At 39.4% G+C, this 14,565-nt stretch overlaps 1 protein-coding gene across 1 annotated transcript in view; it reads left to right on the top strand.

The window, feature by feature from the left end:
* Window positions 1-14,565, top strand: part of cntfr (ciliary neurotrophic factor receptor) — a 229,177-nt gene that overhangs the window by 84,086 nt on the left and 130,526 nt on the right. The window contains exon 3 of the mRNA XM_044334283.1: window positions 6,057-6,138. Coding sequence (XP_044190218.1) covers window positions 6,057-6,138 — 82 coding nt within the window. The remainder of the gene's footprint in view (window positions 1-6,056; window positions 6,139-14,565) is intronic.

Here is a 14,565-nt window from a genome sequence, read left to right as displayed (position 1 = left end):
AGTCCTCCAGATGGTGAGTTGTGTCGCTGTGAGTCAGTATATAAAGCAAGCCGGCAGGGAAAGGTGTGATTTTACAGACTTTTAATGTGGTCTGTGGTGCCAGACACACAGCCAGCCTCCAGATACATCCCAGCAGGATAATGCACCACTGTCTCAGCATCATATAGTCTTTAATTGCTTGTACAATCCATAAATCTCAATTCATTGCATACCCCGAAGGAACGACTAAATAAGATAGATGCCTGTAACCTTTAAACGTTTTATAATTATACTTTGTGCTGTCAAAATATTGTCAGAGCAGGTATCTTTTTTTTTTTCACATGATGGATACGTCACTTTGAAAGAAAACAGTTTCCTGCTGATGGCCTGATGAACAATAATTCAAGTCATCTATTGTTAGTTTCTCTTGTAAATTTGATAGCGTTGGTTGAAGTTCCTGAGGGCTGTAAACTCTTCTCTTGCTATAAATCAGAGAGCTCATTTATTACCCAGGAGAATGCTTGTCTTTATATTCTCTGCAGACACATTTGTAATGAACTATTCTTATTTCTGACAGCTCGCTGACAGGGGGAATTTGGCCGTTTTGTTTTTGCAGAGAGAGGAGGGGAGAGAGAATGAAAGTGTATGTGTTTTGATTGATACCTTCACGAAAATGTGGCTTAAATTAGTATTACAGAACAAGAAGAGGCCACTGAAATTTAATGACCGAACATATGGCTGTTAGTGGACACAAAGTTGTCATAGTAACGGACAAAGTTCCAAGTTTTCCATTTTGGACAAGCAATGTATCTGTTTGATTTCTCACTTTTTCACATTTTGAGTAAAAGAAGACCAAAGAAAGAAGGAGTGTACCCATATTTGTGCATTTCTTTTAAGAGAAGGATGCCTTCTATCTTCACACAGACACACACACACAAACCTCGGCCCGCCTAGTGTATTTCCCTCCTGGCTTTCCAATTTAAATGCAAATGTTCCCAAATCGGACTCCACAAAGACGCAGAGGCAAAATCATTTGACGCAGCAATGAATTATATATTTTAATTAAGCAGCCAAAAGAATCACGCCTATTCAGCCCTTTCCCCTCCAATAAGAAATGAATAAATAAATATGGAAGAAGGGAAGGAGAAGAAGAAGGTAATAAATGGGAGGGTCAGGGGAGGGATGGATGGATGGATAAAGGGAGGAGGGTCTGTATTGAGTTTGTGTGATTGCAGTGCTAACCGCCTGTGGGCTGTCATTATGTGAGCGATCTGAAGCTGTCAGATTTCAAAACTGTATTGTTTGCTTACAGACGGGCTAAATACCCCCACAGTTTCAAGTACACACACACACACACACACACACACACACATATAGAGCATTTGAGAGCACGCAGACAATCCTAAATGCATTCACACATGCAGACACACACCATTTGGATTTTGATGGGCAAACCAGCACTTAGAAAATGAAGAGCAGAGATGGGAATTGTGATGATCTGACAAGGGAAGCAATTTTAATTTCACCCCCTGTCACTCTCCTGAATATCTGCTCTGATGAAATACATATGAGCTGCCAATCACTCATACACATACAAGCAGGCACACACACACACACAAACACAAAACCCACAATCTTTCTCCCAGTGACATGCATACATGCAAACCTTCAGTTACTTTCTCAGTCTTTTAAAGTCACAAAGGCTTTTCATATATTGAAAAGTCAAAAAACCTGCCTCTTCAAGGCCAAGTGTCACAAAGAGCTGAAGACTGGAAATTGAGATCGCAGTATTTCACATGCATTTTAACAGAAATATTCTCCCTTGTCCTGTAAAAAATACCTGCAGGGACCCAGGATTGTTAGCATTTGTGCACCTGTGTGTTGACCATTTGTGATGAAACAAAGATGCCCTCTCTAAACCTCAGTAGCACTACATTATGGTTAAATGAAGTGACTTAAAGCTGCCATGCTAAACTACTGTTACAGGTCAAAGTTAAAATAAGAAAATGACGCAAAGTGCAAAATTTTTAAACTATGCAAAGGATTCAACAGGTGGAGCGGCAAGTGCAGAAGACAGCACAAATGTTACAACTAAACATCCAACAACATTGCTCCCGTGCCTTAAACAGCCGAAACAAAAGGGCAAAATAGCTACATACAACACGTGTTCCTTCCTGTGTCACTGCATGCAAATAAATAAATAAATAAATAAAAATAATAATTCACTCAGACACTCTTAAACCTATTAAAACTGGGAGGAGGATGCTGAAAAACAGAGGATTAAAATTATTTTGTACGGTCAACATTTTGTTGTTTCCACCTCAGAGATAGTGTAATTGCACAACTGAATTGTTGTTATACTTGAAATATTACCACATAATCTAGTGTACATTAAAAAAAAACAAAAAAAACCTTTACAATAAACACTTTCTGTTTGATCACTGCCAGTTCTAAATTTCTCTGCAAATCACAAAACCTGTTGTGAAGTTAAAATAAAAACCCATTAGCTAATAATTATGCAAGCTTCCAAAAAGTAAACAAATACACATTCAAAAAAGAAGAAAGATCTGAGGCACTCCTCTGGCAAAAAGTTTAAAGCCTTTATTCAGATGGCTATTTCATGGTGAAAACATAGCCAATACTTGTGCATGTTAAAAATAGAGCTGGGTAACGAATAAAGGCTTTTAAACTTTTTTGCTAGAAGAGTGCTTTGGACCCAGGGAAGTAGTTCGGGGTCTGAAAATTGAAGCCAATGCAGAAGTGCCTTAAACCTGCATTCTTTCTAATGGCCATCAGGGGGCGACTCCACTGGTTCCAAAAAGAAGCCAATTGTATAGAAGTCTATGAGAATATGGCCCTACTTCTCACTACCTCAGTAAACAGTTTCATAATGAGTTTATGAGTTCATTTTGTGAATGATGGTCCCATTTCATTTAAATTTGATGATAAAGCAGGTTATGCTTTAGGGCGTGGCTATGTTGTGGTTGACAAGTGGCTACCACGGCGATAACGTTGGTTACGTAACATAAGCATGATGTTACGACAGATTTACAGAGTTTAGGCGTAACTGTAGCTGTTGCTATTTCAGTGTGTTTTCAGTTCATGAAAGTTAATTGTAAGATTTTGGCCGCCTAAAAAAGTCTTGTTCAGCATTTGATTGTACTAAAAGACTCTCTGCGGAGTCAGATGTTCAGTTTTTCTGGTAAGTGCATTTTGTTTTAATTGTTTAAATCCGTTTTTCGTTAGCGAAAATTAGCATTAACATTACCACAGTTAATTATAGACTATAAATGCACCGTGCTAACCAAGCTAGCAGCTAACACTAGGATTATGTTCACTTCTCGAAACTGGCTCCAAAAATCCAAGATGGCGACGGTCAAAATGCCAAACTTGACGCTTGAAAACCATGGATGTATAAAGAGAACTGGATACAGGAAGAGCGAGTCCACAAACCAATGGCTGACAGCATGGTGACTACATCCATTATTTTACAGTCTATGCTTGGACCTTCTTTTTTGAACTTTTGTGTTTCCCTCCCTTTCCTACCAAAGAGCACGTTCATCACACTTGTTTGAACTTGTGAGCACTCAGGACCTTTTCTTTGTAAACAAACATACCACTTATGTTTGTTTGCTTGTTATGGAAGCTGTGCATTTGCAGCACACAATATAACACGGAGCTCGGTGAGGAATGCATCTACTGTATTAGTATCCATGGTGACAGATGTATTGTATTTATGGTAGAAGATGGCGAGTGCATTTCCCAGTTCATCTGTTTATTTATGGCCCCATCCCGAACAGAGGTGTAGTGAGGTGGGAGTTGGGACTGAAGAGGAACATTTTTGTTCTGCTCTGTCTCTTGTGTGGGTAAGAGCAACTTTTCTTTAGATTTTTCAGATATTTCTGAAAATATGTGTGGCAGGAAACTTCTTCATTGCCATTATCTTAATAATTTCACATAGGCTAACAATAACCTCCTCCTATCTACTTTGTGTTGCTTTGACATCAAGAAAACAAAATTAAGACAATTAGTTTTTTCCGTTTCAGAAAAGCTTTCTTTATTCTTTACTGTAATAAGCTGTTTGAATATAAAAGCTTTTCTTTTTTTAAACACCATTAGTTTGGTCGCTCATGGAAACATTCCCAAGTGTGTTTAATGTCTTTGACTGTTTTATTGCCTTCTGACATTTCAGTCAGACTGTAAAAGCTTTTTCATGTTCTTGAACGTCACTCAGCAATACTTCCAGATATGTTTCCTTATTTCTTAGATGCTTAAACATGATGTAGTGGTGTTCCTATTGAACCTTTACAAAGAGAGATAGAAGGAGTGAGGGATATAACAGAGTGATACACGCTGTGTCTACTGAAGAGAGTGAAAAAGACAGAGTGAGATGGTAAAAGAGAAGTGGAAAAGAGAATCAAGAGGAGAAGGAGTAAGAGAGAAAAAAAAAATAGCTGAAGCTAAGAGCACGAGGTAATGGGAGATGACAGTGGTTTGTAACAGCTGGAGTCTTGCATGAGAAGAACAAGGAAATTCACTTTTCCTTTCTTTGCCTCTATTTAGAGCGCTCACTCTGTTCTCCACATGCAGACACACACACCTTACTCACCGCAAGTCTCAGCAGCAAGCAGACCCTTAGACAACCTCTGTCTGTAAGAGAGCCAACTATCTCTCCTCAGTGTAAGGCACAGAGGCAAAAACAGGGGGAAAAAAAAAACAACCTGCAGAGAGATGAGATGAGGAGGTGCACAGAGAGAAGAGGGAGGCCACATTTTCGTGGAAGTATCTGGGTTCAAGCCCCCTTGTTGGCAGGCATCCGCCCTGCTCAAGTGTCCTTTGACTGGATGGTGAATCCCTATACAAGCTCCAGTGGTGTCGTTCTGATGAAGCTGATCTCTGACCTTTCACCTCCTAGTGGAAGAGGGGAAGCAAGAAGGCAGTTTCTCTGAAGGGATCATCTCTGAAGCTGACTAATTAACACATATCATGTGTTTTTAAGTCGTAACAATTTTAAGGGCTGTGACTGTTGCCAGGTTTGTACAGAGACTAAAACCAAAACCTGTGCTCACCAACTGTATCTGGCAACCTGTCCTATAGCACTTCATACATGTACTGGGTAGATGGATAAGACACAGCTCTAGCACACAAGTATTCAAAGAGCTAAAATCACAAATTGGATGTTTTTCAATTTCTGTTCATTAACAAGCAAACAAACACGTCTAAATAAAAATGCTTTGTAGTTGTTGGAAGGCATATTTTTTTTTAAACTTTAGACAGAGCAGATTTTTGATTGATCTAAGATTCATATCTCATCTCATTCTCTGAACAAAAGCTAATTATTGAACTTTGCGAAATTATTCCTTTTTAAATAGAAAAGGGAACGAATGTTTAAAGAGAGAGAAAATAGAGAAAGAATGAGCGATGGACTGTAAAACAGGGAAATAAAAGATGAAGAGACAAAAGCATGAAAGTATGAGAAATAAAAGCAGAGAGTGTTTTTTTGTTGTTGTTGTTTTGTTTTTGTTTTTTAATTTGGGAAACAACAACAAGGAAAAGTGATGCCCATGAAGCACTGTTGTTTACTATGACAGCCGTGTGTTTGTTCATGGTGTGCTATACCTTTAAGAGCTGCTGGTCATAGCCCATCCCAGAGAGGATGGACCCATTAGGCTGATGAACAGAAAGAGAGAGAGAGAAATAAAGAGAAAGAGAGAGACAAATGTTATACAGGGAAAAGGATAACAGTCAGAGAAGTAAAGAAAGGAATTGCTATTTGAAAAAAAAATGGTAGTTTGACAAATAAGGAGGAAGCAACAACAGAGAGAGAAAAGGCCACCTAAGGGACCACAAGAGTGAGAGGAGATAGAGAGACACTGAGAGATACACAGAGAGAGAGAGAGAGAGAGAGAGAGAGAGAGAGAGGGCAGGAAGCAGCTATCTCTCCATCTCTTACATGGTGTTGTAGGCGTCTATGGGTCTGTCAGTCAATCAGGACGACAGGCGGACACACTCACTCGCCGGTTCTCTGTCTCCCGCACGTGCTCACGCTGATGACTTTGCTGTGTGTGTGTCTACAGATGGCAAACCTTGTGACATCTTTGTGCTGTGTAGTTCTGGCCGCAGTGGTGGTAGCCTACGCTCAGAGACGCAGTCAGCTTGGTGAGTATGCATTTTATCCTCTTCTTCTAATTCTTTAGTCTATTACTCTTCTCTACTGGGGCCTACTCTTTCTTGTGTGGTCAACCCTAGTCTCTTATTTCAATTACTCTACAACCACTGTTACTACTGCTTGACTCCACTTTCCTTTAGGCTACTAAACTTGGCTCTGTTATGTCTTGCTTTTACTTTCTGTTTTAATTCTGCTTTCCTCTCTTGCCATCTTTGATACATTACTCTGTTTGGTGCAACTGATGCTCTACTATGAGTGTAGTCTACTTTGCTCTAATTTTGTCAACCTCTCTTAACTCCTTCTACTTAAATAATTCATTGATAATGTAATCTATTCCATGCTCAAGTCGTCTTCTTTCTGTTGTAATTGAATGGTTTCTGCTTTTATAATATGTTGCTGTCAATACATACGAAAGGCGTTTTTGCATTAACTGGATTTAAAGGAGCAGTGTGTAGGATTTAGCGGCATCTAGCGGTGAGGTTGCAGAATACAACCAACTGAAAACACTGAAAACCTAAATGCGAAAAACGTGAATGCCCTCTCTAGAGCCAGTGTTTGGTTTGTCCGTTCTGGGCTACTGTAGAAACATGGCGGCGCACCATGGTGGGCTCCGTGGAAGAGGACCCGCTCCTTATGTAGATATAAAGGGCTCATTCTAAAGTAACGAAAACACAACCATTCCTATTTTCATGGGATTATACACTAATGAAAACATACTTATGAATATTATATTCCGTTTCTTCCAAGTCTGTTCCACTAGATGCCACTAAATTCTACACGCTGCGCCTTTAATGCTGCTTGAGAAAACAATGGCTAAGTTTGTTTTTATTGTGATTTAGTTGGCCACTTGTGGAGTTAGGGTAAGATTTGCTGTGTCTTTCTATATGTTAGCTGTGATTTTGCTGCGTGTCAGTCGGCCAGCGACGGTAGCTTCTTATTTGCTGTGAGGTCGAAGGCACAGCAGTGAAAGGGAAATTGTATACTGTGAGAACGCGTAGGTGGAATTCTCTTCTCCTCACTCACAAACAGGGAAATAATAACAGACCAAATCAGCTGTCATCCCTAACTGCTTGGTGCTGATATTTTGGCCACATTACCCGGGCTACCTCCATAACAAATAAGGGCTCAACAAAGAAGCCAGTCAGATCAACTCATGATCATGAGCATGTTTCAAATGATTTGTGTACCAAGGTTTGGAGCGAGAATGAAAGAGGAAAAGAGAAACAGAGAATCCCTACATAATGCAGAGACTGCTCTTCGGAGAATTCACGCAAGATGTATGACCGTGTATGTACACGGGGTGTATGTGTGTGTGTGTGTGTTTAACAGGGGAGTCAATTTGTCACTTGACTTTTAGTGAAGAGTGGTCTTGGTTTATTAGCCAATGAGGTCTGTCTGTTGAAGTCAGCTGACCCAAAGAAAGAGTCTAAGGAAGTCAATAAGTCCCCAGTGACGCACATCACTGTCACGAGGGTCATGCGCATACACACACACACACACACACACACACACACAAAGACAGAGGCATACACTTCCATAAACAGAGCAGAAGTGGCTTAGGAAATAGGAATGTTGTCTTTGGGGATTAGGTGAAAGCAGCAGAGAGGTAGGTGAAAGAGTGAGATGGAAAGAAAAACAGAAAGGAGAAATCAATGAAGATGGGGAGAAATCTAGGAAATTGAGAAATGATGGAAGGCAAACGGAAACAAACAGATTGGGAGTGAAAGTCAGGAGGAATAACAATTGGTGTTTGATGGGATGGGATAAAGCATGGAGAAAAAAAATGACAGCTGTGCCCCAAACAAATCTGTATGTACAGAAGGTGAAAACAGCTGTGAGAACTATTTTACTATTACTTACAACGGGATTTATTTTTCCTTATTGTATTTTCCTTATTTCTTTAAAAAAAAACTATTTTTACAACACATTATTTGACTTCATTGCTGGATCAAGATTGAGCTATTTTGTACTGATCAGCCTTTTTTCTTGTTTGCTGTTCAGAAAAGCAAAAGAAAGTAAGGTACGGTAGAGAGCGAAGCAAAGTAAAGAGAAAAAAAAGGTGAAAAGGCAACACTTAAGGGGATAACAGATACGGATAAAGGGAGGAATGAATAACATGAATAGAAGAAAGAGACCTGTCACTTCAGTCTTTGAGAAAAACTGTGTGTGTCTATGTGTGTGTGTGTGTTACCACTGTAGTCTAGCTGTCACTGTCTATCACTTGCCTTTGTTGTTCACACTACATAGAATCAGCTGCCACAGGCACATACCTATGCACACACACAAGTACTGTAAAACACACACATGCCTGTATATGCAAAGACATCATAACCTACATGCATAAGTGCATACATGCAACGGTATTACTGGTTTGCACTCACAAGTATCATGCACACACACACACATGCACATATACATATACACACCCTTGTACTTACACGAAGACACACATGTACACATCTGTCCGTCTTGGAAAGTGCCTTGTTTCTCTGACAAATTGGTAACCAGTTTGATTGACAGGATTCCCTGTGGTATGCCCCACTTGGCAGAGTGTTTGAAACACACACACACAAACACACACACACACACACACAGTAATGTATGTGCACCCACACACACACACATAGTCATAAAAGAGGGACAGAAGGGGGATGAACTCTCTTGTTAGGTCTGACTCAATTTGTACAAAATGCACATGCAGAGGAAGGCACACACTGTCTTTGTGTGTAGTTATGTGTTCCTATGTGTGTGTGTGTGTGTTCGTGTGTGATGTGGATTGTATAGGAAATTCATTTGAGACATCAGAGGGTTGCTGAACAAAGACGATATGAAACACTGGTAGAAAACATCGACAGGCCGAGACAAACAAACAGATACGAGCGTCACATGTAGAAGTCAATGTTGTCTGGAAGGAGGAGAGATGGGAAGTGACAGAGATACAGAGAAGGGAGTGAAAGACACAGAGACATGACAATAAGACAGACTGGGAAGGGCGGAGGGTGGAGCAAAACGAGACAGAGGAGCAAACATGGGAAGAACTCGTTTGATATGAGGAGAACAAAAAATACTGCGTAAAACAGTAACACATCCATGAAAAAATACCCCTTTGAGTTGATTAATATTATTCATTATCAATATCATTCAAATCGAAATCTTATATTAAGTATATGTCGGTGTTTCTTATATTTTTTGGTATTGCATAATGCACAATGTGTTTTATTTCTGACACTGAGGAAGGTTTGGTGTCATTTCCATTCAGCTTTTGTAATGTGATTCATGTTGACTCATATAAAATAAAATAAAAAAAAATAAAAAACCTCCGGAAACCACAGCAACGGAAATGATAGTCCCTTAATGAAACATCACTTGCAACAACAGAGGAAAAATAAAATAATTGAAAGCTATAAACCCACAGAGAGAAAGGGAGTGAGATTCAGAGGCCACACCAATTAAGCTTCCTTGAATATGAATTTGATTTCTTTTTTTTTTTTTTTTTTTTATCGCAAGCGAAAAATAGATGATGAGAAGGTTAGAGGGAGATGGCAAAGATATTGGGTGGGTGGAAAAGACACAAGACAGATACGGGGAAAGACATGAGAGAATACGGAACAGATGACAGATGGAGAGACAAGAGAACAAAAGCGTGGGAGACAGAGCGGGAGTCAGAAAGGGGCAATGGTGATAACAGTCAGTTATTCAGAGCAGTTTTTATGGTATATTACTTATACATACATGAACCCTGATATACATATTAAAAAGTAAAGCGTCGCTATAGCCTCAGAATAAACTTAAATGCTAACATCGCCACCAGTACAAACCAAATAGCAAAGAGTACACTTGTCTACATGAATTCCCTGCAGTATTTATAGGTTTTAGCATCTGTGTTGACAAGTATTTTCCTGCTGTCCTTAAGCAAGATGCTGAATGTCTACTGAACCTCCCTGTGGTCGAGGAGGAGGCGAAGAAAAAACTCCCTTCAAGGATCAATAACATAATTTTCATTCAAGACAGAAAGCCAGATTGCAGAGCCATCAACAAAAGTCCATGAAAAATTCAACCTGTTTTTCTGCAAGCCCATAGCTGTCGAGACTCATAGTGATTTTGCAGGATCAACAAGGACTATTTCTGCTCCGCTACATTACTGTCTTTCAACATCATTAGTTAAAATGTTTCAAAAGCATTGCACCACATCAGTTAGGCAGCACTGCTTTTATAGCTCATTCTAAATATTCAAATCTAAAAAAAAAAAAAGAGGGAAAAGAAAAGTTTGATGCATCGCTCGGTCAATCACAAAGCTCATAATCATCCCAAGGGCAGTGAAGTATGTAAACTTAATAACTGTAGCTTTAAATGTAGTCCATCCATCCATTTTCCTAGCAAGGCATGCAGGTAACACTTTATCACAGTATAGATAGACAAAGAGATTGGAGGTTTTTACATGTCTTCTTGGTTCCTAGTAACCAAGACCCAAACTGGGATGGGTCCATACTGTATCAAAAGTAATTGGGTCCAGATACTCAAGTGGATCCAAAGTCATTGTCAGCTCTGATCACGTGATACCCTCGTTTTAGGAATTTGTTTTTACAACCTAACATTGATTATTAGGACTTGTAGTGCTACGTTTTCCAACCCCTTCTGCTGCCAGTTTTAGTGTTCTCTTTGTATTTGTGTCTGTTAGGGTTAATCGCATTTTTGATCTGGTATAATTATCCTTGGATCTACTTCATACCAGTTCTGGAGGTCCCTTTCGGATAAGGTTTTGAGTCGATTTCTACAGGTTTATTTCGAACCTTGTCCAAAATTGCGGACCTGTTAAGCCTCCTGAAATACATTTGCACTCACCGCCAATTGTAAAATAGTAAAAAATCAGGCCAACAAGCACTACTCAAGAGGTGAGTGGTGTTTCAAGGACTAGAATGATGACTAACCAATTGATGACTTCGGCTATGAAAAACAAGTACCACTTTTTACCACACCTTCACACACAGATACAGTTAAAAATGGATTTTCAAATGAAACAAAACGCATTACTCACAGCTACTTTGGATGTCTCTGTTTCTTCTAGATTATTCTATTCCACCGCTGATACAATCGCTCAAATTACATACAGTGAGACTCCTCTCATGCATGGAGGACCTGAAGATTGATCATATACATGGCCAAAATGAACCTTATCTTCTTTTGCTATTTGTCTTAATCTCTTTTTATCTGTGTTTGCATCTTTCTCTGTATCTCCCCATTCCCTCTTCACGCCTCTCTCTCTGTGTCATTTTAATTCTGAGATATACTAGAAACTCCCTATTCTAAGCTATACAATGCCATTAATGAGGTGCCTTTCACAGTAAATACTGAGAACAAGCACAACATGAATACCAATGAGGAAAGTACAAGGGCGTTCAATAAAAAGTGGAGGAGGAGAAGAAAAGAAATAAAGGGAATTAAACACAGAATGAGGAAAATATGGTGCAATTGAGATTGTTTACTTTGAGTGAATTTTCGATCCCTTTTCCTTAAATAACAGCTACATCTGCCTCCCCCACCACCGTCGCCGCCTTGTCGTGTGTGTGTGTGTGAATGTGGTGACATCATGCTGTTGACTGAGAGAGCATGTTATTTATGGGAGTCCATATCCTGATTGAGAGACGAACGTTTCCACTCATAATCATTCCCTCCATCTCTCTCTCTCTCTCTCTCTCTCCCCCTCCTTTTATGTGTTTATGCCTCCGCATTTTCCTCTTCCTCTCTCCCTCTAACTCGATACTTCCTCCTCTACACCATCCGCATCATCTACACTTGTCACCCTCTAATTTTTCCTTCGTTTCTGCCATCCCTCTCTTCTTCCTTTGTCTCTCTAATTTCTTAACATTACTTCCTCCTCCTCTCTATTTTTTTCCTCTTCACTCCATTCCTGTCTCCATCTCCTGCTCTCTCGTCCCTCAATCCATCACCCAAGTAGTCAGTGGCAGATATATCGCCTATGACATCATTCGCTGCTGACACTACTCCACTGTCACTGAATGTTTTTGTGCGTTTCATCTCTGCCCTTTGCCGAGTTTCGTTATCTCACGTTCCGTTTAAATTTCCATGGACAAGAGAGGGAAGAGAGACAGAAATCAGAAAACAGAAAAGCCGAGAAAAAGGGGAGCGAATGAGAGACAGCGGGGGCGTAAGAGGTTAACTCTCACACTAATTCTGTGGTATTACAGCTGTCAAAGCTGTATTTATTTCTTGAGCTTTCGACACGTGCTGCTATGACTTTCCATCATGCCTGGGCGTACGCTTTGCTACACTATAGCCTTAAATATCCACTCCCTTGTGAGTGGATCATGTTAAATGTTCAAATTGAATTAATCTTTTTTTTTTTTTTTTTTTTTAACCTCACCATCATGCACGGCAGCCAAGTCTAATCTAATTCATGTGCATGTGCAGATGCTCATACAGGCGGATGTAATTAGCAGTAATAGCTACAGCACTCCAAAAGCAAGATGTCAGATTGAAAATACACAACATTAAATCTTCCTACAGGATAATTATTTATCTGTTCGGGTAGTTATTTATCTTTTCACTCATTCTATACATGTAAATTGTGAATATCTCGACTAGCTTATAGTCTTGTTTAACATAAATCTAAACGTAAGATATCATTTAGGGATGAGAGTAGCTACTGTAATTTGCAGGGACTCTCTTGGCTGTAATTATGTAGCTTTTTATTGTGCTTTTACCTAAGTAGGGTTTTTTAAGTATTGCATTTGCAAAGTAGCCTACTGTTCTTCTCTTTTGGCCCCGTCAGTGTTTCATTTAGGTTCAAGTTCAAATGATCACACCAAAGGAATGGAACAAAATCTTATATGACCCTGTATATTCATAATGCCTAACTGTCCATGAGTATACGGTAAGAGAAGTCAACAAGACACAGTCAATAGGTTTTAATGACAACACAGTGAGAGAGGTTGGACTATAAATTCACAGAAGGAATACGAAACGTGATGGCCAAACTAAAAATTGTTACGATGGAAGCACTTGAAGTATAAGCTGCCGTTTGTGATTAGTTTTTCTGCAGTTTTAAAAGGGCAAAAGACAAATCTAGACGACTAAATGTGATCAATTATTCATATTCAGTAGGTAAATAAGCACAAAGATAGGTGTCTGTGTGTAGTGTGTCTTCCTGTATGTCTTGTAGCTATATGTATGCCATGTATGTGCTGGCAGGGAACCTTGATCACGCTCATTATCCTGAGTAGCACTCAGTGTAATCAGTGTTCCCTGTTTGGCATGCTGGTTGTATTAAATTCAACATTGGGCTCAACCAATTGATTGACTGACTGGATTGGCAGACGGATTACAGTCAGACAGACTGGATGACTGGCAGGGAGGCAAAGTAAAGTAATGCTAATCCCATTCAGTCATGGCTTTGAAATGCAGAAAAAAAAAGAAAACACATCTATGATGTTGCCAAAAAAGAAGCAAAAGCAAAAATGAAGCCAGAAAACCCAAAATAATAACATTTTGAAAGTTTGATTATTTGTGAATGCTTAGAATTATCCAAAAAAATTTAAAATAAATTAACACCATTACTGAAAAACATTAACACCATTACTTAAAACCATTAACACAATTACTGAAAACCATTAACACCCCTACCGAAAAATCACTGCAACCACTCAATCTCTTACCCTTGATGCCTCGGCTAGTGGATTCACCAGCTGACTGGCTGATTAGATGACTGTCAAACAGATTAGTCAACTGGTTGACTGACAACCAGTAAGGTTGTTGGTAAGGTAACAGCATTGCGTCTCTGCTCGAGGACTTGCAGGTGTTTAGACTGAAGACTTAGTGACGAGTTGGCGGACTGAGTGTCTGTCTGATTGCAGACACTGACAAGCACAGCAGCTGATAGGGTGGTTGATTGACATGATATGAAAGTTATGTTATGCTAGCTAGACTGTGGTACTAGCTGTTCAACTGCACAGTGGTGGAAGGAGAAGAGGAAAGGAGACAAAGTTACAAAGAAGGTCTTAGTTGAAAGGAACAAATATGGAGATTTAGAGAAATAACAAACTGTCTCTAACATCAGTCACTAGTCTTTACATTGTGAGTTTGTGTGTACATGGACTGACCTATGAGCTAGACCCAGGGACTCCATTAAGATGTGAAAAAAACAAGTATGAAATGTTATACCCAGGATCAGCATGATTCTTACTGAGTCCAGGTTCATGACTTGCTTCAAAAACTCATTAAACTTGTTTATACTCCCACCTCTATAATACACAAGACTAATGAACTAATTCATGTTATCACCCTGTAGCTAAAACCTGAAAACAAGATGAGCAACAAAAGATATGAAGTGCTAGATGAATATAAATATGGATCCAACACATTAAAATAACAGGTGCAGCTTATTTTATGACACTATTTTC

This window comes from Thunnus albacares, chromosome 18, assembly GCF_914725855.1.
Source record: "Thunnus albacares chromosome 18, fThuAlb1.1, whole genome shotgun sequence".
Taxonomy (NCBI): Eukaryota; Metazoa; Chordata; class Actinopteri; order Scombriformes; family Scombridae; genus Thunnus; species Thunnus albacares.
This window is presented reverse-complemented; position numbering and strand designations above follow the sequence as displayed.